The sequence below is a fragment of the Myxocyprinus asiaticus genome, chromosome 39 (genome assembly GCF_019703515.2).
Source record: "Myxocyprinus asiaticus isolate MX2 ecotype Aquarium Trade chromosome 39, UBuf_Myxa_2, whole genome shotgun sequence".
NCBI lineage: Eukaryota > Metazoa > Chordata > Actinopteri > Cypriniformes > Catostomidae > Myxocyprinus > Myxocyprinus asiaticus.
The window spans coordinates 38,127,497-38,152,691 of NC_059382.1; the positions used below are offsets into that span (position 1 = coordinate 38,127,497).

A 25,195-nucleotide genomic window follows, 5' to 3' on the forward strand; every position below is an offset into this window, starting at 1 on the left:
ATTTTATATAATGTGAATAGCGCATAGTCAAGTTAAGAAAATATTTTAAAATATGGTAATATTTAATAATATTTTCAATAATAATGATAACACTTTACAATAAGGTTCAATTCGTTAACGTTAGTTGATGCATTAAGTAACATGATCTAATAATTGAATAATTTTTTACAGCATTTATTAATCTTTGTTAATGTTAATAAATGTTAATAAAAATACAGTTATTCATGTTAGTTCATAGTGCATTAACTAATGTTAACATATACAACTTTTGATTTTAGAAATATATTAATAGATGTTGAAATTATAGGGATAGTTGACCCAAAAATGAAAATTCTCTCATCATTTACTCACCCTCATGCCATCACAGATGTGTATGACTTTCTTCTGCAGAACACAAATTAAGATTTTTTTAGAAGAATATTAATATAATTAGCTGTGTAGGTCCATACAATGCAAGTGAATGGTGCCAGAAATTTACATTTAAAAAAAAAAAGAAATTACATAAAGGAAACATGAAAGTAATCCATAAGACTCCAGTGGTTAAATCAGTGACTTCTGAAGCGATGTGATAGGTGTGGGTGAGAAACAGATCAATATTTTAAGTTCTTTTTACTATAAGGCTGTTTCCCGATGTCCGTTCTTATGTTTTTGAGGACTTGTTTGACGTTATCACCCACCTCCTGAAACTGAAAATAGTTAAGAGATTGTTGAATCTACACATTGCAGCACATCTCAAAACTTGCATCGATGCAAGTTCACTCTTTCAAGATAGTTAGGCAAGACTGACTTTCATAAAAACGTAGGAACGAGAACACGTTCTTAGCATTGAAAAACACCCCATATCTCCACACTCACTGTCACTTCCACATTCTTGTTCTTTAGTTTTTTGAGTGATTTGCATTCTTTATGCATATCGCTACATACTGATAAGGGCTGGTCAAAGGTGGAGATTTATAGCAAAAAAGGACTTGAATATTGATCTGTTTCTCACCCACACCTATTATATCTCTTCTGAAGACATGGATTAAAACACTGGAGTCGTATGGATTACTGTTATGATGCCTTTATATCCTTTTTGGACCTTCTGAGTTCTGGCCTCCATTCACTTGCATTTTATGGACCAAGAGCTGAAATATTCTTCTAAAAATCTTCATTTGTGTTCAGCAGAAGGAAGTCATACACATCTGGGATGGCATGAGGGTGAGTAAATGATGAGAGAATTTTCATTTTTGGGTCAACTATTCCTTTAACTACTGTAGTTAACTAATGTTAACAAATGAACCTTATTGTACAGTGTTACCATAATACTAACAAAGATGATGATAATTACTAATATCATTATTATTTTGTAAGGGATAATGTACAGTTATCTGGTTGTTATCGCACAATAAACCCCGAAATGGGATCATGACCCCAACGAGAAGCGGAGGACTCTTGTATCACCCTGAAGGGGTTTATTTAGCTTTAACAACCAGCTGACTGTACATTATCCCGCTTATTACATGGCTACTAACCAAATAAATAAAAACATTGACATATAATATTGATTTACATTTGAAATTATGTAATGTGAGAAGAAAGAAATCGCTGAACATCTGAAATCCACCTCTGGTTTGCATCGGAGTTCTGTTGGTGTTTATTTTATAAAAATGACTCCTTATTTAGCCTATTACAAGACTACTTGCCATATAAATAAATGGACATGAAATATTGATTTGAGTGGAAATTATTTTATAAGACTACTTGTAGAGATCGAGAAGCAGGAGAGACGGCTCACAGAATCCGTATGAGCAATCTGATACGTGGATGTGCGGTTATTACAAAGTAATATCAGACCACTAGATGGCACCATTGACCAATCAGAATAGAGTATTGCAGAGAGCCGTGCAACAAAAAAAATATTTTCTTTATAATTTCTAAACTTATTACTAGGTTCCAAAAAAAAAATTGTGATGAGAAGCAAGCTGAGGCCCTGTTACAAAGTGGACAAAAACAGGTATACAGTAAACAAATACAGTGTGAATGCGACATAAAACTCTTTTTCCCCTCTATGTTACACTGTATTCGTATTTATTTATTCTGGTTCTTTTTAAGGGGACTGAAGTGTGCACCATTTCTTGAGCTGTATGTCTATTGGCAGTAGAGCATACTTACCCATGAATTTCGGCCAAAATAAATCACTCGTCACATGTCATATACTGTATATCGCAGTTCAAATCACAGTCATTTTTTTTTTTTATAAATAATTAGATTTTTTTTTTGTCCAAATCATTTAACCCTAAGTCATGTAGTAATTTAGTGTTTCCTGACCATTTTCCACCCTGTTTCTGACTCATAGAATTTAATTGGCTATTTCTTGCTTTTAAGTCTTGTGTCTTCTTTACATGTGAAATAAGTTACAGCATTTATTGTTGGTTGCGGGTTTGCCGTCAGGACCAAAATAGTGTGGTGCCCCATCTTTCAATAACAGCCCCTTTGCAAAGCCTGTGTCACATTGTGACAGGTTGGGACTAAGTGCTGAACACCTAATAAAATTGTAGATGTGTAAATGTGGACTGTCATGTGTTAATGTATTAATTTGTCTTACGACAGTATGTTGCAGAAGTACAGAACAAGGTGTTTCAATGCATAGAAGGTCTTTAATAGATGGATATTTTATCTCAAAAGATCAAGAACAATGTGATTCCTCATGATGTGTGGCCTTTAAGGTCCAGTTCTGCGTTGAAAGTGGACAGATGATCCAGTTTTGCAGGCCAGAACTTGGCATTGTTTGTGCATAAAGAAAAATTTGTGTCCATATTAGTATGAGCAAAGGTTTATAATGTAATCATTTGTAATCCATTCTGATATCTGACCTGTCTGTGTTTTGTAGGGCTCCGACAACTAGGGAAACCAGTTTTATTGAAAAAATGAAGAAAACGGTAAGATATTTTTACTCTTTACCCAGTAGAGGTTAAAATGTTAATTTTCAGTCACATCTGGCACTCAAACAAAATATCATCTTGTACTCCACTGATATACTAAAATACAGTCACCAAAACGTATGTACAGAAAACATTTGCATAACGTAAGTGCATAGCTGCAAACTGTCATGTTTGAATTAGAGGTAGACCGATATATCGGTTTTACTGATTAATCGGTACCGATAGTTGCTTTTTGGAACTATCGTTATTGGCAAAAATCTATGCCGATAGTTTTTTCATAATTTGTAATGTCAAAATAAGAGTCCTCGGTGTATTTCAGGCTTGTTTATACATAAAAGTCCTGCTTTATGCACCAAATCTTAATTCTGGATGAACAATAAACAGCATCTGGGATTTTATTCATTTTTTACTTAGTCTGTGCCCGTCATAGAACATTTTTTGACATTCTATAAATTGATTTTTCAACTATTGGTCAATAAATCACTTATCGGCCTTTCCCATCACCTCAGTTATCAGTATTCGCAATATCCACTATCAGTCAACCTCTAGTTTGAATGTGATTAGGTTTATGATAGATCTCTTTCCCTGATAGACTCCAGATGGAAAGCAGTTAGGCCATCATCGATAATGCATTTCTTCCTGTTCATTTGTAAAGTGAAGATAAACATTGAGGACGATTTTTGCTTCACTAAAGACAAAATGTTGTGCTAGCTTTTTACTAGCTACAAACTTGCTGTTTTTCAGAACTGTGTAATCTGTTTCATAAGGCATTTTACTAAGCTTAGTCTAGAGATTCATTGACATATTAGCTTTCCACCAAGTCTTCCCCTTAGGGGACGGTCTGTTTGTTTAGTCTTTCATAATTCACGTTTTGTCTAGAGCTTGCAATCTTGTTGGAAGAGCGTAAACACAAGTGCAAATGTGAAGTACAAATGATGTAACAGAAATGTTCACATTGTTGGCATTGTTGTTAAACTCCAAACTAATTTGCTGACTCATTTAGCAAAGTCATTTGAAGTGTGCCCATGTGCTGTATCTTGTGAAAGTAATTACTTTTTTCTTGTAACCTGCCAGGGCAAGAACATCATTGTGTTTTATGGCTCACAGACGGGCACAGGTGAGGAGTTTGCCAATCGACTCTCTAAAGACGCTCATCGCTACGGCATGAAGGGGATGGTAGCAGACCCAGAGGAATATGACATGGTAATACATTAAACTCCTCTTTAGGGCTTTTTACACTGCACTAAATCCTGGGTTAGGGCTGTCACGATTATGAAATTTGGCTGACGATTAATTGTCAAACAAATAATTTTGATTATGACGATTAATTTTCTGTTTTAGGGCTTTCATGATTAATTTTCATATTTTTAGGTGCATGTGTGCTGCCTTCACACACCTTAAGAAGTTATTTTTGACATATTTAACTTCAAATATATAAATCAAATATTAAAATAGGGATATATGATTTCCTTTTAAGGCTTTAAAAACCTATGAATGACATGAAAATATTTTAAATTTCAAAATACTTCTAAATACTTAAAATATGTCTCTTTGTTTGGTCAACTTTAGTTTTGGTCAGTTTTACATTTTCACTTGTTTTATATTTTATAATATTTTATTTTTTAATAAAAATAAAATATATTTTTTTATATTTTATATATTTATTATATGTATATTATATAATAGTAATATAATCTAAAATTATATTATGCAATAGTAAAATATTTCTGTCTACATTTCTTCATTTTTACACGTTATTGCTCTTTGATTAAACCCACGAGCCCTTATTTCTCATGAAGCAAAACCTTTGAGATTTCGTTTCATCATTTCATCATCGTGCATCTCCTCCTCTGTGTCACTATGTGTCATTATCACTGAGTGTATGAACCCATTTGCCATTACACGATCATTAAATTAAAGTGAAACCGGAGTGCTTTGCGATCAGTATCAAAGTTTATATTTCTTCATTTATATTTTTGCGGGAACTTAGCGCAAGCTTCTGCTGAAGGCGCATGTTTCCGAGCGCCTGAGAAGCATTTCACGTGATCTTCCGGACAGAAGCTGATCTGGTTGACGTCAGCGGTGCGGCTCAGTATCGCTCGGAGTTCAACTGAATGACACACAATGCAGCGTTCGTGGCGCTTATTTGTTGAAATTCTCTTATTTGGGCATTAAAATGTGATTGGAAATTGGAAAGTGCACAATAATTGTGGTTAGCTCAAATAATCGCGGTTGGACCAAATAACCGCGATCAGATGATTATTTCATGATCGCGACATGCCTACCCTACATTTCACACTTGTAATTTTGAAAGGGGGCGAGCACCACTTTTGCGGTCTTCACCCAGAATTGCGGTGCCTAAAGAATACAATTTGATTCTTACAATATGATATGGTGCTACAATGTTACAGCAAGTTGTTTAGCAACAGACAACCAATCATATGATGCCTCAGTGTTTGCCTCCATTAAATATTCACAAACTTTAAACAGTTTAAAAATGTGCTCGCACTTGATGGAAATCATAAAAAAAAAAAATGAATGTGTTTTTGTAGTGTTACAGAACACTTAAAAACAGAATGGATTTACATGCTGACCTTTCCACTGATAAGCAGTTCGATAGACCTCATAAATATGGGAATTAGCATTTGTTTACATTTGTTTTTCAGGGCGAGCTCTCTCGTTTGACTGAGATTGAAAACTCTTTAGCGATCTTCTGCATGGCCACATATGGAGAGGGCGACCCCACTGATAATGCTCAGGACTTCTATGACTGGTTACAAGAGGGTGATGCTGACCTCAATGGGGTTAAATACACAGTAAGTTCCTCGGCACAGTGGAATATGAAGGAAAAACACCTTCCATCCTGTCATGAAAACTGAAATAAATTCAATTAAAATTCTGTCATTTATTTTACTCACCCTCATGTTGCGTGTTGTTCCAAATGTTGTTAATTCTTCTGTGAAACACAACAGGAGATGTTAAGCTGAATGTTATGGACAGTGGCAGCCTCAGCCACTATTACTTTAATTGTATTGAAAAAAGATGCAGTGAAATTGAATGATGACTGAGGCAAACATTGTACCTAACGTCATCTTTTGTGTTCCACGGGAGAAAGTCGGATGGGTTTGGAACAACGTTAGGGTAAGTAAAGTCCAAAAGCAATGTATTTCTGATACCTTGGGTGCTCTCCTACCCACATTGGTTTGATCAGTCAATACCCATGATACGGTGTCTTTAGAGCAGAAGTGATTCTCGTCAAAGCTAAGTCATGCTGCTGCTGACTGAAGTCTCAGACAGGCTCACTGAAAACAGCTCTCCATGCACACTTCACAAAGTGTAGGCAACACCAAGCAAAGATCTGAATGAATAGCAAGTGCTCTAAACAGAGAGGACTTGTGAAGAAAGAGACGTTGCGTCTAGGTTGTAAAACATCGCAAATGTGTTTTGAGAGGACCATCCTGCTGCAAAACATGACTTGTAAGGATACACCATTCGTCCATGCCCATGAGGAGGCCATGCCTCTTGTTAAGTGTGCTTTTACACCAATTGGGCAAGTCTTTTATTGGGCAATTGCATCGACAATCCAGTGAGAGACCCTTTGCTTGGAGACAGACATTCCATTTGTGCATCCTCCATAGCATATAAAGAGAGTTCAGACAGTCTGAACTGGCAAGTACGCTCAGTGTATGCATGTAGTGCCCGAACAGGGCATAACAAATGCAATGATTGTTCCTCATCCGAATTAAATGGAGGAGGGAAGAAGGCCTGAAGGTGAACCACCTGTGCTTTGAAAGGCATGGTTAGGACCTTAGGCACATAGCCTTTCCTGGGTTTGACAGTGGCTCTTGAAAGACCGGGGCCAAACTCCAGACATGAATTGTTGAATGATAGTGCATGCAGGTCACCTACCCATTTTACTTAGGCCAGAGCCAGCAGTAGTGCTGTCTTATCAGAGAGCATGCGCAAATCAACAGAGTCCGATGGCTTGAAGGGGAGCCCTGCGAGAGCTTTTAGGACTAAAGTCCCAAGTCGGGACTGTAGCCGACAGAGGTGGGTTTAATCGTCTTGCTCCCGTCTAGCTAGGAACTTTATGATTAAATCATGATTGCCTATAGAGGCGCCGGCTTCATGTGCGTGATACCCAGAAATAGTTGCCACATACACTTTGAGCGTTGATGGGGTGAGTCCTGCGTCTAATCACTCTTGAAGAAATATTAGAATTTCATATATGGGGTAGTTTACTGGGTCTTTCTCATGTAAGAGACACCAATCAGTGAACACCTTCCATTTTACTGTGTAGAGGCGTCTCGTGGACGGTGCTCTGGCCTGTAAAATGGTGTTCATGACTGAATGCGTCAGTTCTGGTACATCTAGTGTGCCCCGTTCAGGGGCCACACATGTAGGTTCCACACATACAGGTTCCACAGCCCCAGCTGAGCCTTGTGCTTGAGAGAGGAGATTCCTTCTCAGCAGTATTTCCCATGGCGAGCTGTACAGCTTCTCCATCATTTCCGGAAGCCATGGCTGGTTGGGCCATTTTGGCGCAACTAATAGAACCATTTCCTTGTCCTCTCGGACTTTGCATATGATAGAGTGAATCTGGCATACCGGGGGAAACGCATATTTGCATTTTGCCGGCCATTTGTGTGCCATTGCATCCACTCCCAGCGGGGCTTGGGACTTCGAGTACCAAAGGGGACAGTGGGCATTCTCCACTGAGGCAAATAGATCGATTTCTGCTATGCCAAATATTTCCCATATACTCAATACAGTTTGAGGATGAAGTCTCCATTTGCCCGGTATCACCCCTTGGCATGACAGTAGGTCCGCGCCGTAATTAAGGCGACCTGAATTAGGAGATGATGCTGCTCCATAGGAGGCGGCAACACGACGGTCTCAACAGTGGCGGTGAATGAATTCCACCTTTGCGGTTTATATATTCCAAAACTGTCATGTTGTCTGAGTGAACAAGGACATGACAGCTCGCTATTTCTGATTGATGAGCCTTTAAGGCTAGAAATACAGCCGATAGCTCTAGGCGGTTGATGTGCCATGCTTTCTTCGCCCCTGTCCAGGTGCCGAAAGTCGGGTGTCCATCGCACACCGCCCCCCAACCTGTGTTGGAAGCATCCGTGGTCGGCACTTTCTGCCTGACAACTTGCCCCAGCGCAACACCTCACTGGTAAAACGTCCGTCTTTCTTTGGAACAAGAAAATCACAATCACTATTGCATTTTTCATGATGACATTGTGTATTTCATCTCGTAACACTGGTGCGTCTTCAGGTGAAACTGTGGCAGACAGAACGCTTTTGAAACGGGGTGGCTGGCATGCAAATTGGATCGTATAAGCATGTTCGATAATTTTTTGCACCCATTCTGAAATACCCGTTAAAGCTCACCACTTGTCCTTGTAATGGGACAGAGAGCAATTTGGTTTGCTCACTGTATGATATGATGCGACACTCACTATAGGGAAGCGGTTGCGCATAATGTGTATGCTTTGAAGAGGAAAAGGGCTCTTTTTTGAGAATGTGTGAGCATCTCGTGCATTTGCAAAGTGCTGTATTCTTTTTTTTGCACTAATTGCATTTTTTATTGCATTTATTTGAGTGCAAGACACAGAAACAACATTTTGAACAATAATGTGAACAACAATATTCCTTTCCCGACAACCAGTAGTGGGGAGATGGGGAACATGGTTTTGTGTCTCCAATCGAGCCTTTTTTGGAGCAGATCCGGAGGGAACCGCGGGCTCTGCTTTCCGCTTCAAAGGGGTGTGCCTGTCAGGAGCGCTTTTGCTTCACATGCTGATATACAGGTGCCAGTGAGGCAGTAGGTATGGGGCTTTTAGTCGGGTGCTGGCTCAAAACAGAACAAGGGTGAACTAGCTGTGATATGCTCTGTTTGGGCATATAATGTTTCATAGCCTGTGACTGCTGCTGAGTCACGACATAATGCTCAGCAAACTTATTCACAGAGCTGCCAAAGAGGCCAGCTGGAGACACTGGAGAATCCAATAGAGTGGCCTTTGCCTTTATCACTCATTTCTGTGAGGGTCAGCCATGTATGTCGATCCAGAACTGCCAGGTTGCCCATGGACTTGCCGATGGCCTGCGCAGTGACTGTCGTGGTATGCAGCGCTAAGTTTGTAGCGGTGCGGAGCTCTTTGAATGTCTCTGGATCGAAGCCATGCTCGAGGATCAAAGCTATGCTTTGCCTGAGGAGCTTGGCTTGAAATACCCAGAGCAACGGCATTGCATGGTGTGCTGATCCAGCTTGTCCTGCCACTGAGTAAGCTTTTCCCGCCAGTGTGGACGTTTGTTGACATGGTTTGGAAGGATGTATTGGGCGTGATTTCCACACCCTGTTACTCGCTGGGCAGAGGTGTGCTGCTACCGCCTTCTCCACAGGGGGTAATTGGGCATAACCGTTTTCTTCCCCATGATCCACATTAAAGAGGATGGCGTCACTGCGCGAGCACGCCAAGAAGGGCACGTACCAGGACTTAGATCAGGGAAGAATGGGGCAGATTTGCAGGAGGCTGCTGTTTGACGGCGTCCAGGCTGCTGGAACCATTCATTGAGGCGAGACTGTTCGGGTTCCTCTGGGGGAGACCACTCAATGTGAAGCTCTTCGACCGCCCTTGTAAGGATGCAGAGCATCTCCCTGTCAGTGGCGCATGCACGTTCCTCTCCCTCGCTGGGGGGAGGGGCGGCAGCATCATCCACTGACCACTTGCCTGATGCAGTGAGAGACATGACTTTGTCATTATCATCCCCAGTGTCAGAACCACTGCACGAGACGAGGCTGCCCGCTCTTTAAGAAGGTCGGAGCTCGTCTCGCACATAGCGTATCGGAAAACATGTGCTTCGGAGAGATTGAGGGGCTCGTGGGGCGTGTGCCGCCACGAGGACTACCTCAAAGTCATCATGCTCGACTTCGCGGCCCAGCCGTGCCTCCTCGTGTGAATCCTCGGATATCACAGAAGAGGCGGGTGGGAGGGGGGGCGTGAGGCTGAATCGTCCCTCAGAACGAAGGTGATTCGCGAGCAAAGCGTCTAGAGACTCATGCCCTCACAGTGAGGACAGCTTGTCTCCATGAGAGCTGTCTCTGCGTGGGCACGGCCCAGACAGTAAAGGCAGCTCTCATGCTGATCTTACGGGGGATGTGCCTCTCGCACAAGGTACACTTACGGAACGACATCTTTAAAAAGATGCAAACACGTAAGTGACTCTCTTAGATATATAAATATATACATTTATATTTATATTTATATCTCACAATATACAATATACAATTGCTTTATAAGGATACACAAACCCTGCGAAAGCGCTGCGGGGAATCAGGATGCTGTGGCCCGTTCACCAGCGAAGCGTCAATCGGTGAGGCGGTGTGATGTTTGCCGGAGCACTGCAGGGGAGCGGAAAGTCTTCCCGTGAAGATTCCGCCCGCTGACTTGTGTATATCAATGGCAAAGGTAGAGGGCTTCAGACAAGAGATGATCGCTGTCTTGAAGGAAGAAATTCTGAGGAAATGGTGTTTGTGCACCCGTTTTTAATAACGGACAGTTTCGCGCCAAAACAGGCGGGGCTCAAACACCATAGCCAATATTAGAATATTGCCGTTATTGTAGAGAGGTTTCAACTACGTCGTATAAGAAGGTATTCCCCATATGCGTTGCTACACAATGTCAAGTGTACTGAGTCATAAGGGAACTTTGGAAGTGTGACTGAAAACGTGAGCAGCGCATTCATAAGTCCCGATCAGCAAACGCAAGAGAATTTCATTAAAGTATGCGGTTTATGTGAAGACTAAGTGTAAATTTAGCCCTTTTCAGTTTCAGTTTGCCTTTATTTATTCTCAGTTTATATTTTTATCCGTTTCTTGATAAATTACGTTCAAAACAATTGGCACAAAATTAATCCCGTAATTTTCTAAACTCATTTTAAAGGTGTTTGCTCTGGGCAATAAGACATATGAGCACTATAATGCCATGGGAAAATATGTGGACAAGAGGCTGGCCGAGCTGGGAGCGCAGAGGATCTTTGACCTGGGAATGGGAGACGATGATGCAAAGTGAGTTACACCATTTTTTTTTTTTCTCCCCAATTAGGAAAGCCCAAGTGCTGTGTGAACAAATCATCAACAGTAGATCATCATTTATTAAGATCATCAGTGATCGCTCACTAGGGACACTGTCAGTCAAACGCTGATTCTTGAAATAAGATTTTATAAAATAAGATTGAGAAGATTTTAACATGTTTAAAATCTAAGTTTTTATTTTTTATTTGAAATGGATATATTTGTAGACAAAGGTCTCAGCTAACAAACCTGTAAGGCAACAGGTTTTTATAAAAACACTTTTTTCTGAAAATTGACATTTATTCACTTAATAACTTACATCTTTTATTTGTCTCAACTCCGTCAGACACACTGAAAGCATGCTATTTTAATTTGATCCATCTAACAAGAGTGCACTATGTAACACAATTTTTGTTAAAATGTTAGTGTTATCTAATAATAGTGTTCAGTAAAAGAGTTAAATGATAAATTACATTCTATCATTTTTTTTTCTGTTTTCTCACTATTCTGAAAATTCTGACAGAGTTGACAAACTTTTATATTTTTCCATCTTAACCATGTGTTGTACACTGGAGACATTTTGTTCTTTTCCTTAGTTAAAGCTGCCTCTATAACCTAAACTAAAATGCCAAAATTTGTCCCACAATTCTAACAGAAATATAACAAAAAATATGAAACTTACTAGAACACATGTCCTACTGTTGCATCTACCATGAGCAGGAAGTGGGAAAGGGGTACTCAGAGTTATAGCTGACCATGACATTGTCTGATTTATTCAGGATTATAAAATAATCTGACGGAGTTGACGCAAAATGAGGACACAACTTTGATACAGAGTTCTTTTTTTTATGGAAAATATAATTTAAAGTTTTCATTATGTATTGTTTGATATCTTACAGATCCCTGCCTTTCATTTGATATTCATATTTATGAATTTGTTGCATTTTTAAACAATTTGTTTGACAGTTTAACTGTGACCTGACAAAATTATTTAAAAATATAATAACTACCCTGATTATAAACTTCCTTTCCTTTTTCCAGTATTTTTTATTTTTTAAATAAAGATGATTTTTGTATGTATCTCTAGAATCAGTGCAAAATCAACAGGAACTCGACAATAAACAAAGGTCAAATAAATAAACAGTCAATAATGCCTATGCTTCATGTGTCTAACTTTTTGCATTATTAATCATATTTTCACCAGAGGAAGGGTTTTGGTCACAGAGGAACATGGAGGAATAAAAAAAAAAAAAAATCATCAACTATCACTGTTGCTTTTTGTCGAAAACCGATAGTTCCAAGAAGCAACTATCACACCAATTAATCAGTAAAACCGATATATCAGTTGGCCTCTAGTAGATGCATAGACAAACTCATACCCTTCAAGTCTTAATAATTGGCCTAAAAAAATTAGGGGGGGGAAATAAAAATCTAGGGGTGTGGATGGTTTTGGGACCTTAATTACACTCATTAAAAGACCAAGGATGCTAATAAATGTGTTTTGAAAGTCTCTATGATGATCAAAGTGTGAGATATTACCATTTTTGTCAGGTATACAATATTTTGCTAATTTTGAGGTACTCATTTGACAATTTTGGCCCACTAGGAGAATCTTGGTTTGTATGTTGTATGTTAACTCAAGTTTGTATGTTTTTGTTTGAGGTCAGCAACCATCATTCTTGAGATATTGTACCCTAAACATGACATTAAAATGTTAGAATCTGCAGTTTTACAGACCTTTGTTTTAGGCCACAAACAACAAATAACAAGCTATGAACAAAGTCTGAGTTGGTGCAGCCAAAACGCTGTCTGATTTAAATATATTGATGCATTTGATGCTGAGGCCATTTCTGTTCACGTTTGCACAATTAACATTTTTGGTACTGTGTCAGGTCACCACTTGATGTCCAATGAAAACTCTCAGTCCTGAAGCAAAACCAATTGAGAACCACTAATGTGATGTTTCTTCTTGATGTAAATGAAAAAGACTTAATTAGACTAAATATAATAGATTTTATTGTGTGTCTCTCAGTCTTGAGGAGGACTTTGTGTCATGGAGAGAGCAGTTCTGGCCGGCTGTTTGTGAACACTTTGGAGTTGAAGCAACTGGTGAAGAATCCAGGTCAGAATCTTCAACGATATTTCCCATCTCTTCAGGACCTTCTGTTCCTCTTTCAGTCTTTGTTAGAGGGTCACAGTGACCTGAGCTTATTGAGATACTCTTCTCAGCTTATTAATAGCACTTACCAGCTTTTTCAGACTAGAACTCAACGTTCCAAAGACAAACTGAAGAATAGGATTTGGTTTTGGGAGGCAGGTTTATTTTAGAAGCACACACAGTCTCTCTCACACACTCTCTCTGTGTCTTTCAGCATCCGTCAATACGAGTTGAAGGTACACACTGATCTGAACATGAATAAGATCTACACTGGAGAGCTGGGACGCCTCAAAAGCTTTGAGATCCAGAAGCCGTGAGTAAAACACAATCTTCACTTCTTGAGACTTATGCTTAACTCAAATAACTGTCCCCATAACCCTGACAACAGAGTAACACTCCCACCCGCCTGATTTTGACCAGATGTGACCAGACTTTGGCCCAGTAAATAAAGGGTGTTTGTTTATGATGCTGTATAGTTAAACGCACCTTTATCTGTATTTAATAGACAGTATCAAAGTATGAAAATGTTTGGAATATAGGTAGTAAAGGATAGTTTGATAAAGACAGGTGAAGTTTGTCAAGACAAACTGTGATGTTGGCTTGAAAGCCAAGAATTTGTTTGAAAGGTTAAGTTTTACGGTTATACAGACATTACCCTCTTATACTCTGCAGGATTTTTGGGTTGCCGCCTGAAATTTTTCACACTCAAATTTAAAAGCTCCCTTTTCACACACACAGTGGACGAATTTAATTAAAAATGGTCTCATTTTACAGATAGCCCCCTATATTTTAAGAAATGATTGCAATAATAAGTAACATTGTATATGTTTACAATTTTATGATAAAGAATTTTTTTTTGTTGAAAAAAATAAAAACATTTATGTCTAAAGTTTAAAAGCATGCCATTTCAGTTCTGTGTCCTCTATTTTCAAGCAAAAAGTATTTTTTTATTCCACTGGTTGGCAGCAAGTACTAGGGAAAAAAAGCATTTTCCTCTATCACCTTCCATCACATTATACTGATCTGAAATGTAGGTGGTGCTCTAATGCATTTTAGCCCTCACCCATAGACAAGTATTTGTTTTTAAGTGCTTTGAGCTTCCACACTGTTTTGTTGAATATCTTGTCTTCTGAGTTGTCTAGACGCCCAATCTATGTGTCATTGGAAAGCAAAGAATCCCAGCTTTACACTGATGTGTAACATTTCATCTTCTATAGATAGGAACCTATTTTGCTGATGATATGATCTCATACTTTTTCTACCAGACTTCATATTTTGTTCTAAATGGTTTTGACACAACATTGGATTATTCAACCAAGCAAGCTAACAAACATGTAAACAAGTAATTCCTTTAACTCATTTTAAAGCCAAAAACCAAAGGTAAGATTTGATATAAAGTGTGAGGCTACAGAAAAGTGACGTTTGCATTTTATGCTTTACCGAAATAAAATTTCCTTGTGATATTTTTGAAAATAATTAAAACTGTTGTATTATGGCAACAAAATACTGTACATAACTGTACGGTCATCTTCCTGAGAATGAAAGCTTTCATTTGCATATGACCTGTCTAAGTGCTATGTGAAGGACTTCTATATTAATTAAAAAATTTCTACAACGTAGCATCTAGGTTGGGTCAATTTGTGACACAAATGTTTTCAGGCCTTATTTTTGTTATTTTATGTAACTCAATGCAAAAGTGATGGTTCTCTGAAAAGTTTAGAATTTACTTATGCATCCAGGGAATTCAGTGTTTTAAGTTATAAAACGGCTTGCCATATAGCGCCTCCCCACAGCCGACATGTCCGCAGAGTTTTACAAACAGCCAGCTAGATAACCAGATAGTCAGTCAGTCAGTCAGTCAGACAGACTGTCACATAGAAAGTCAGATGGATGGGATGGATGGATGGAAGGAGAGAGAGAGAGAGCAATCTAAAGTAGATTAAAGGCCTTTTGTGGATTTGTTTACATTTTGATTTTTTTATTTACAAGTTGGAGTTTGAATTAACCAGCACTCCGTTGGCCTGTTTCAACATTCTGTCAGTGCAAGTCTATGGAATTTTCCCAATTTTTGATTGTCTGCTGTGTGAAAACCGTAAGTCCCAGCAGTTAGAATAGACCTAGTGCACCAAATCAGAACAGTCTGGGCTGCATTTCCCAAAAGCATTGCAAGCTTAAGTTGAACGTAGAGACCACTGGCGCCAATGGTTTCTACGATCTACTTAGCTAACAATGCTTTTGGAAAATGCAGCCCTGAATGTCTGTGCAAAGTTTGGTGGATGTAACTTAAAACCTCAAGGACAAGTAAATGTTTGAAATTTTGGTCTTTTTGGATAATCCAAGTTTTTAGTATGACAGTATATTGGATTTGTCAAGCCAACATAATAATGTACTAATTTCTGCAAAGTCCGTCAGTGATATGTATGTAACTACCAGTCATAATTTTGGACACTGCACAGAATTTGTTTCTCAAGATCTGGAAAACATTTTGATCTAAATGATTGAAATTTGTTTTTTCGACCAATATAAATTGTCTTCGAATTAATGTAATTAATTTGGCTAAATGGAAGTTTACATTTGTAAAAAAAAAAAAAAAAAAAAAAAAAAATTCACTGCAAAATGTAATTTCATTTCCCTGATAGCACACGTACATCACCCAGACGTCTGTTTGATTTGTGTATAAATAGGTCTGGAAGATGTAGTTTTTTCGTTGTTTGCTCATCTGCAATACCTCTATAAGGCGTTTCCTCTCGGATGTCAATAAGACATTCAGCAGATGTCTTTGAGATGCTTATGATTCAGAATGTTTGTAAATCTGATCTTTTTAAGATGTTCAGCAGATGTTAATTAGATTGTGATGCTTCCCAGATGAAACGCTCTTAAACAGACATCTCGGAGATGTACGTGTCCTATCTGGGATGTATTTTGTTGAATTTACTATTACTGTTAAACATAGAATAAAGCAGTAATAAAGAATAAGTAGGTGTGTCCAAACATTTGACTGGTAGTGTAATATGTTTCTTTTTACTCTTTTATATAAGACACAACAATAATACTAAAAGAATTAGTGAAAAGATAAACTGCGATGTCATTGTAGTGTTAATAAGAATGCAGCATCAGTAGAGACTTCAGTCATTCATTGTGTGTTCTTACAGGCCTTTCGATGCTAAGAACCCTTTCCTGGCACCTGTGACTGTGAACCGTAAACTTAATAAGGGTGGAGACAGACACCTGATGCACCTGGAGCTGGACATCACAGGATCTAAGATCAGGTAACACACATGTGATCTTGCATGTTGGTTTTCAGACAGCATGAGGTTTGCGCCCTTAAAACACCAGGATGACAGCTTAACTTCTTTTTAGAAATGTAGTAATCCACATCCTGTAAATGGCATTTGTATTGTGAAAAATTTATAAATGGGTACATTATAGGGTAAACAATGTATACATGCATTGTCAAGATCATGTCCCTAGAAAAAAGGAAACACAAATACCAGATTACTAGACATTTATACTGATCGCTCACTGTACTGTTACTGCTCATATTTGTTAAATGACAATAGAGTGCCACAGTTGGGTTCCGGAAGTAAAAATCCCAGTAATTTTTTGCATAGTCGAATTGATTTTTAACAATAAGAAATAACTTTTAATCAGCTCCATATTGAAGAGAAAAAAAATCAATGCACATTCATCTGGACTCGAGGTGAAACACTGATCATTCATTTTGGCTCTCATTCAAGAAATCTCTGGGTTTTCCCACCACTTTTGTGTCTGCCATATGCTGACTTCATTGATGACTGTTTATTGAGGGAGATTAATAAATTATGTGCACTGTAAGCAAATGTTTGTCCATGTTTAAATGGACTAAAGGCAAACTTATGGTATAATTTATTGCATTGATTTTTGATAAGATAGTACAGGATGTCCATTCACCTAATAACCAGTTTATATTAGAATAACTGACTGGATCTTGTGTTGTTCTGTGTTTTAATGGAGACTTTTTATGTTCTAAATACAACAAATTTTTATTTACTTTTTAACAGCCATTAGATGGTAATTTTGTTCATGCAGGTATGAATCAGGAGACCATGTTGCTGTGTATCCCATCAATGACACGGCTATAGTGAACAGGATTGGTGAGATCCTTGGAGTGGACCTTGATACTGTTATCTCCCTCAATAACCTTGATGGTACGTCATTAACCCTGGATTAACTGGAATCACTCATTTTAGACTATCTAGTAGTCAACAGTACTATAGCTGTGTAACTGAAATATGGGGGTGTATTTTCTTTCAGAGGAATCCAATAAGAAGCATCCGTTCCCCTGCCCCACCACGTACCGCATTGCCCTGACACACTATCTGGACATCACAAACTCTCCACGCACAAACGTGCTGTATGAACTGGCTCAATACGCCTCCGACCCCAAAGAACAGGAGAACATGCGTAAGATGGCCTCCTCCTCACCTGAGGGCAAAGTAAGCATCACTGTCACCAAAGGTCTATTCACACCAAGAGCGTAAGGAAAAAACACTCAGGCCATTCACGCAACAACTACATAACCCAGCTGACAATACAAAATTGAATTGCTTAAAAGCAAAACAGCCTTCAACTCACCAGACAAGATTTCTAAATCTCATCCACAAATCTTTTTTTCTAATTCAGTGATATATTGATTGATAGTTATTGTCATTGAATTTTGATAAATTGTGTAGTTACTGCATTTTACCTTTGTAGGGCAGCACTTGTAGTAATGATAGTACCACTTTGAAATTGTATCTTCTCAAGCCACAAGCTACTCAACGTAAAGTAATGAAACTACAGTCAAGCTACTCTTTTAACCCTCAAGTTCTGTTCGGTCATTAAAAATAAAATTGCATCATTCACCAGAGAGCTAAAAAACTTTAAAATGTTCTCTTTTGACCATCTAAACACACACACAAACAAGATTCCATTAAGTTTAAGTTGTTTTCCAGAAAAGTAACACTTGTAATGTTCAGGGTCAAATTTGACCGACCATTGAAATGCATGGGGAAATGAATGGCTGAGACCATAACAAAGAGTCAAAATGCAGAACACACACAAATGAATTGATGAGACTATAACACTGCAAAAGTGCAGAACACACCTATACCAATACCCCCCACAAACACGCTCAAGCACATACACCACACACACAAAGACAGACAGAAATGAATATGTGAAACTAACACATCCACCATACAGAGCACACACACCACACACACTTACAGAGCTACGTCTGAACCCACAGTGGGGAAAGTTTACCCTTCCAGAAAAAAAACTCTTCTTGTTATAAAAACTGTTCTGTTTTTTTACAGCACATGGCAGAAGATGCCCCAATGCATGACACATAGCATCCTTTTCATTTGTATTCAAGTTTGCTTTTTACTGTAGTGAAGGAAACAAAAAATTTGCTTATTTTATATGAAAATGTAATGGTCTAATTTGAGCTTTTTGAGGTCTAAATCCACCAAAGTGCAAAAAAATAAATAAATTGATAATAATTATGCAAGAAGTTAGTTAAGAGGTATGACACATAAAATGTGTTATTATATGTATTGGAAAAAAGGTGTCACACGAAGACCGTTCCGGTCAATTTCGACCGCGAACAGAACAAGCGTTAGCCCATTATGAACAGAACTTGAGGGTTAAAAATGTAGTTAGCAACACTACAAGCTACTAACAAAAACGTTATAACTACTATGAATTTATTTAAAGAAGGAACTGTTTTTAGATGCAGTATATAACAATCGGATATTAGGAATCAGTGTTTCCCACAGGATTTAGGGAGACTGTGGTGGGTGGACCTCAGGCCCTCTAGGGGTGTCCGGGGGCATGCTCCCCCATAAGAATTTTGTACATTTTAAAGTTAAATGCATCAATCTGGTGCACTTTGAGCACAAAATTAAGAGGCTAGATCCATGAAGATCTTTGTGCTCTTGTAAACTGTTTTGTGCTCTGGTAGTAATTTAATCATAAACACATTGGTTGTATAGATATGAATGACATGTGATGACATGGCAAAAAGTCACAACGACAAAGCATAAACGAGACGGAGTTTAACACAGTTCACAAATGGTCAAAACACAAAATTGACTAGAGTATATATTTGAGCCAGGGCTTGACATTAAGCATTGTCATGTGCTTGTCCTCCGGACAAGTAAATTGGTCATTCAGTTGTCTGAGTAAAAAAGTTAATTGTCCAGTGAGAAACAATGATATTTATGTTACATGCTCGAGTAACGTCAAAGTTTATGTTGTATATTTTTGTAAAATTATGACTGATGCCCAACCTAATAGTGTACCTATGCAATCAACTCAATTCTCTGCGACAGAAATGTAAACTGCACTGGGTAGGGGAGGAGGCTATTGTCATATGAGAATTATTTTATGTTATGTATGGTAGTCAAATAAAGGAAAGCCTCCATCACCACCATTAACACCAGGGATGCTCATAGTTCTGTGGAATGAGATCTACTTTTTCTTCATGTTATTGCAGCAAGATCTACCATGTGCAATAAAGGCTATACATTATCACAATATCAAAATTTCAGTAGTCGGTAGTGAAATTTGACGATTCTTAATACCAGCTTCAAAACCACAACAAATAATAACACTAATATGTTAATTATGGAAGAATGGTTTCAAGTTCTTAATTCAAGACTAGTAAACAGCCAGTAATAAAATAACAATAAAAACATTAATGAATAGAAATAGATTAAAAATAATAGAACAAACTACAAATTAAGAAAATTCTGTGCTTTTTTTTTTTAACAGCTTTAAAAGTTTTTAACAGCAGTTTCAAGTATTCATGTAAACATTCAGAATGAAATGCAACATAAAACTACTACTGGTCTTTACTGTATGATTATAATACATTAATACTTTTTAAAGCTACTCAATTTATTCAGTCAAGAGCAGTGAGTGTTTTCTCTTTTTTTTGTTCTAGTTGTTTTATTATAATGACACACTAGAGAGCAGCAGGTCTATTAGCTTACATTTATACTTACAAGTCCAACATTTTAATACTATACAGTACAGTAAATACAGTAAAAATATTTCCGGTTCATTATGAAACTGGCGGGACAAATTAGTAAATTCTAGAGACTGTTGTGTGTGAAAATTCCAGGAGATCAGCAGTTCCAGAAATACTCAAACCAGCCCATCTGGCACCAACAATCATGCCACGGTCCAAATCACTGAGATCAAATTTTTACCCATTCTGATGGTTGATGTGAACATTAACTGAAACTCCTGACCTGTATCTGCATGATTTTATGCACTGTACTGCTGCCACACGATTGGCTGATTAGATAATCACATGGATGGGCTCACCGATCAGGGCACGACCTTTATGTTACGAACACTACGCGAGTTTTACGAATTATTGGGCATTAAATCAATCCGCACTAGCGTTTACCATCCACAAACAGATGGCCTGGTGGAGCGATTTAATAAAACCCTTAAAAATATGATTCGTAAGTTTGTGCAAGAGGATGCTAGAAATGGGGACAAATGGCTCGATCCCCTGTTATTCACAGTACGAGAGGTCCCGCAAACCTCCACGGGATTTTCCCCATTCGAGCTGCTATATAGGTGGCACCTGTGCGGCGTGCTTGATGTTATGCGCGAAGCTTGGGAGGAGGGACCTTCAAACAGTAAGAATGAAATTCAATACGTTCTTGATCTTAGAGCAGAACTCCATACTTTGGGGCAAATAACACAGGAGAATTTGCTCCAAGCTCAAGAACAACAGAGCCGACTGTACAACAGCGGAACTCGGCTGTGGGAATTTGCACCTGGAGATAAGGTACTCCATATTACTTCCCACATCGAGCTCCAAATTACTCGCCAAGTGGCAAGGACCCTTTGAGGTCACATGACAAGTGGGGGATCTCGATTATGAGGTAAAGCAAACCGATAGAGGGGGCGCACGTCAAATATATCACCTCAACCTCCTGAAATTGTGGAGGGCGGTCCCTGTGACATTGGCTACGGTAGTCCCGAAGAGGGCGGAGCTCGGGCCAGAGATGAATACAAAACATAATCATTTCAGCCCGGTCACTTGCAGAGACCACTCTCATTGTATCAACTCGCAGAGGTTGCCAAGTTGCAAAATGAGTTTGCAGATGTGTTTTCCCCTCTACCAGGTCATACAAACCTCATACAGCACCACATCGAGACCGAGCCGGGGGTGGTGGTACGTAGCCGTCCCTACCGATTGCCCGAGCACAAAAAGAAAATTGTCCAGGAAGAATTGATGCAATGCTCGATATGGGGGTAATAGAGGAATCCCACAGCGATTGGTCCAGCCCGGTTGTTCTAGTTCCTAAGAGCGATGGGTCTGTACGGTTCTGTGTGGATTATAGAAAAGTCAACGTGGTGTCCAAATTTGACGCATACCCAATGCCTCGTGTTGCTCGATTTTATTCGACACTGGATTTGACAAAGGGTTATTGGCAGATCCCCTTGACACAAATTTCTCGTGAAAAAACAGCCTTCTCCACGCCGTCTGGACTACACCAATTTGTGACACTTCCATTCGGTTTGTTTGGAGCCCTGGCTACATTTCAGCGTCTTATGGACCGAATCCTCAGACCGCATTCAGCTTACGCCACTGCCTACTTAGATGACATCATCATTTACAGCAATGATTGGCAGCGGCACATGCAGCATCTGAGGGCGGTTCTGAGATCGCTGAGACGAGCGGGACTCACAGCAAACCCCAAGAAGTGCGCGATTGGGCGGGGGGAGGCGTCCCCAAATTGACAAGACTGCGGCGATTGCGACCTGCCCGAGGCCCAAGACCAAAAAGGGGGTGAGACAGTTCCTGGGGCTGGCTGGCTATTATAGGAGATTCGTACAATTATTCGGATGTCACCAGCCCGCTGACTGATCTCACTAAAAAGGGAGCTCCAGACCCGGTCCAGTGGACGGAGCAGTGTCAACAGGCGTTCATGCAGGTTAAAGCCGCACTTTGCGGGGGGCCGTTTTTACATTCACCCGATTTCTCTCTCCCTTTGTCTTGCAAACGGATGCTTCAGACAGAGGGCTGGGGGCCGTACTCTCGCAGGTGGTGGAGGGGGAGGAGCGCCCGGTGCTGTACATTAGCCGCAAGCACTGTAGAGAAGGAGTGTCTCGCCATCAAGGGGGCGGTCCTCACTCTCCGGTACTACCTGTTGGGGCGGGCCTTCACCCTCTGCTTGGATCATGCCCCACTCCAGTGGCTCCACCACATGAAGGATACCAACGTGTGGATCACCCGTTGGTATCTGGCTCTTCAGCCATTTAAGTTCAAGGTGGTCCACAGACCGGGAGCGCAGGTGGCTGTCGCTGACTTCCTTTCCAGAAATGGGGGGAATGGTAGACATGCCAGATGTCTCCCCGGCCTGAGTCGGGCGGTGGGGATATGTGGCAGCGGGGGTGTGGTCGAGCATCCGTCCGGAGAGAGAGAAAGCGGTAAGGGTGCTTGCACCTGAGCTAGATTATGTGTAACACCTGTCTCTAATTCCAGTGAGCATGGGGAGAGCGGCATATAAGCAGCCACACCACCAGCAGAGAGTGAGAGAGTCTGGCACAAGGAAGGCCACGGTGCTCCTGAAGCTGCTACGTTTAATCTGTTTTGTTTGTGAAGCTGATGTGTTTAAGTTACTAGTGCCTGTGAAGCTAATGAGTTTAAGTCTATGTGCCTGTGAATCTGATGAGTTTGTGAAGTTGTAAAACATTGAAGTGGCCGATTAAAAGTCCTACCTGAGCCTGGAAAAGGTACTTTTCAATGCAAAAAGCGACTAAAGATGGATAAAAATAACCACAATGAAAATTTTACAACTCATACCCATCCGTGTGTGGGATGTTTATTTGCAGGGCAATCTGGAGCGGGCATTCTGTACCAGCGAATTCTGCAAAATTTTGCAGTGAATTTTCTACATTAAATTAAATTGCTTTAAGCTTATTCTCTGAAAAAAAAAAAAAAATATGTGGAAACATTCTCACTTTTTTCACCCCTCATGAGTTTGGGTCCTTGTCTGTTATCAGACAGATTGTCTCAGTGTGAATAGGTCCAAAGAAATGTATTGTTTCAATTAAAAGTCTTGTTTGTGGCAAATATGCACTCCGGTATGGGCTACAATTTTTTTTTTAAGTCATTTTCAGATTCAACAGTATTTTTTATGACATTGTCTTCATAATCTTTCAGGCGCTGTATCAGAGCTGGGTCCTGGACTCATGTAGGAATATTTTGGCTATTCTTGAGGATTTGCCTTCTTTGCGCCCACCTGTTGATCATCTGTGTGAGCTTCTGCCACGACTGCAGGCGCGCTACTATTCTATCTCATCCTCTTCCAAGGTCAGTTATTTTTAACTAGAGTCTCCTACTCTAGTTTAATGTTCAACTACAACTAAACCAGTCATATGTTGTCTTCCTGAAGATTGTGTGGCTCTGTGGTGCTAACAAACTATTTGATTTGTTGCCACTAGGAGGAATTACACATTTTACCATTGAATTTTAATGAATGTACAATTTTCATTGTATGTTGCTGTCGTGTGGCAGGTCCATCCCAACAGCATCCACATCTGTGCTGTAGTGGTGGAGTACGAGACCAAGACAGGACGTGTCAACAAAGGGGTTGCCACTAACTGGCTGAAGACCAAAATACCAACCGATAATGGACACAAGGCCACCGTGCCCATGTACATCCGCAAATCTCAGTTCCGCCTGCCCTTCAAGTCCACAAACCCAGTGATCATGATTGGACCTGGCACCGGCATCGCACCCTTCATGGGCTTCATTCAGGAGAGAGGATGGCTCAAAGAACAAGGTAGGAGTAATGCAGGTGATGAAGTGCAGGTGTTTTGTGCTTCCTCAGTTCAATCATTTGCAGCATTACACTTAAATGATATTTGAACTACAAATGGTGAGCATGAGTTATCATGTGGGGAATGTCAATATTCAGAAAGGTGCATTCTACAAAATTTAGAGAAGCAGTGTTTTTTAGTCTGGGATTATGCTTTGTACTTTATTATAGTTTATTCAATGGAGAGTGGGATTATTGATTATGATGTTGGTGGATAAGAACCATATGGGTGGTTAAACAGAAGGGTCCATCTGTTTGTTTTTGTATTTGTTTTTGTTTTGTTTTTTTATCCCCTTTTTCTCCCAATTTGGAATGCCCAATTCCTACTACTTAGTAGGTCCTTATGGTGGCACGGTTACTCACCTCAATCTGGCTGGTGGAGGACAAGTCTCAGTTGCCTCCGCTTCCGAGACCGTCAATCCGCTCATTTTATCACGTGGCTTGTTGTGCATGACACCGCGGAGACTCACAGCATGTGGAGGCTCATGCTACACTCCGCGATCCATGCACAACTTGCCACACGCCCCATTGAGAGCGAGAACCACTCATCGCAACCACAAGGAGGTTACCCCATGTGACTGTACCCTCCCTAGCAACCGGGCCAATTTGGTTGCATAGGAGACCTGGCTGAAAAATAATTTCAACACAAATCAATGTTTCATGTCCATTGATTTGGCAAGTAGCCTTGTAATAAGCTGGATAATGAGGTGTCAGACGTTGATTAATTACAAAATAAACACTGGAAGTGGAATTCAGCTGTTCAGTGATTTATTTCTTCTCACATAATTACATAATTTCAACTCAAATCAATGTTTCATGTCCATTTTGATTTGTTTAATTGGCAAGTAGTCTTGTTATAGGCTGAATAATGAGGAATCAGACGGTAATTTTCCCTAAATAAACACCAACAGAACTCTTTCTTCTCAAATTACATAATTTCAATGCAAATCGATGTTTCTTGTCCATTTATTTACTTATTTGGTTAGTAGCTGTGTAATAAGCAGGATCAAGTACAGTCAGCCAGTTGTTATCGCAAAATAAAACCCAGCAGGGTGATCAGAACCCCCCTCCGCCTTAAGTGGGGGTCCTGATTGTCGGGATTAACTTTGCGATAACAACCGGCTGACTGTACATTATCCTTTACACATCACCCATGAAC

The 25,195-nt window shown here is 39.6% G+C and overlaps 1 protein-coding gene across 4 annotated transcripts in view; it reads left to right on the forward strand.

The window, feature by feature from the left end:
• The window catches only part of LOC127429488 (NADPH--cytochrome P450 reductase-like), a 45,033-nt gene that overhangs the window by 13,114 nt on the left and 6,724 nt on the right, over positions 1–25,195 (forward strand). For all 4 annotated transcript variants that reach the window (XM_051678518.1, XM_051678517.1, XM_051678520.1 and 1 more), the window contains 11 exons: positions 2,873–2,921; positions 3,999–4,127; positions 5,591–5,740; positions 10,877–11,001; positions 13,040–13,129; positions 13,380–13,478; positions 16,318–16,434; positions 17,234–17,352; positions 17,459–17,640; positions 23,379–23,528; positions 23,733–24,000. In XM_051678518.1, coding sequence (XP_051534478.1) covers positions 2,873–2,921; positions 3,999–4,127; positions 5,591–5,740; positions 10,877–11,001; positions 13,040–13,129; positions 13,380–13,478; positions 16,318–16,434; positions 17,234–17,352; positions 17,459–17,640; positions 23,379–23,528; positions 23,733–24,000 — 1,478 coding nt within the window. The remainder of the gene's footprint in view (positions 1–2,872; positions 2,922–3,998; positions 4,128–5,590; positions 5,741–10,876; positions 11,002–13,039; positions 13,130–13,379; positions 13,479–16,317; positions 16,435–17,233; positions 17,353–17,458; positions 17,641–23,378; positions 23,529–23,732; positions 24,001–25,195) is intronic.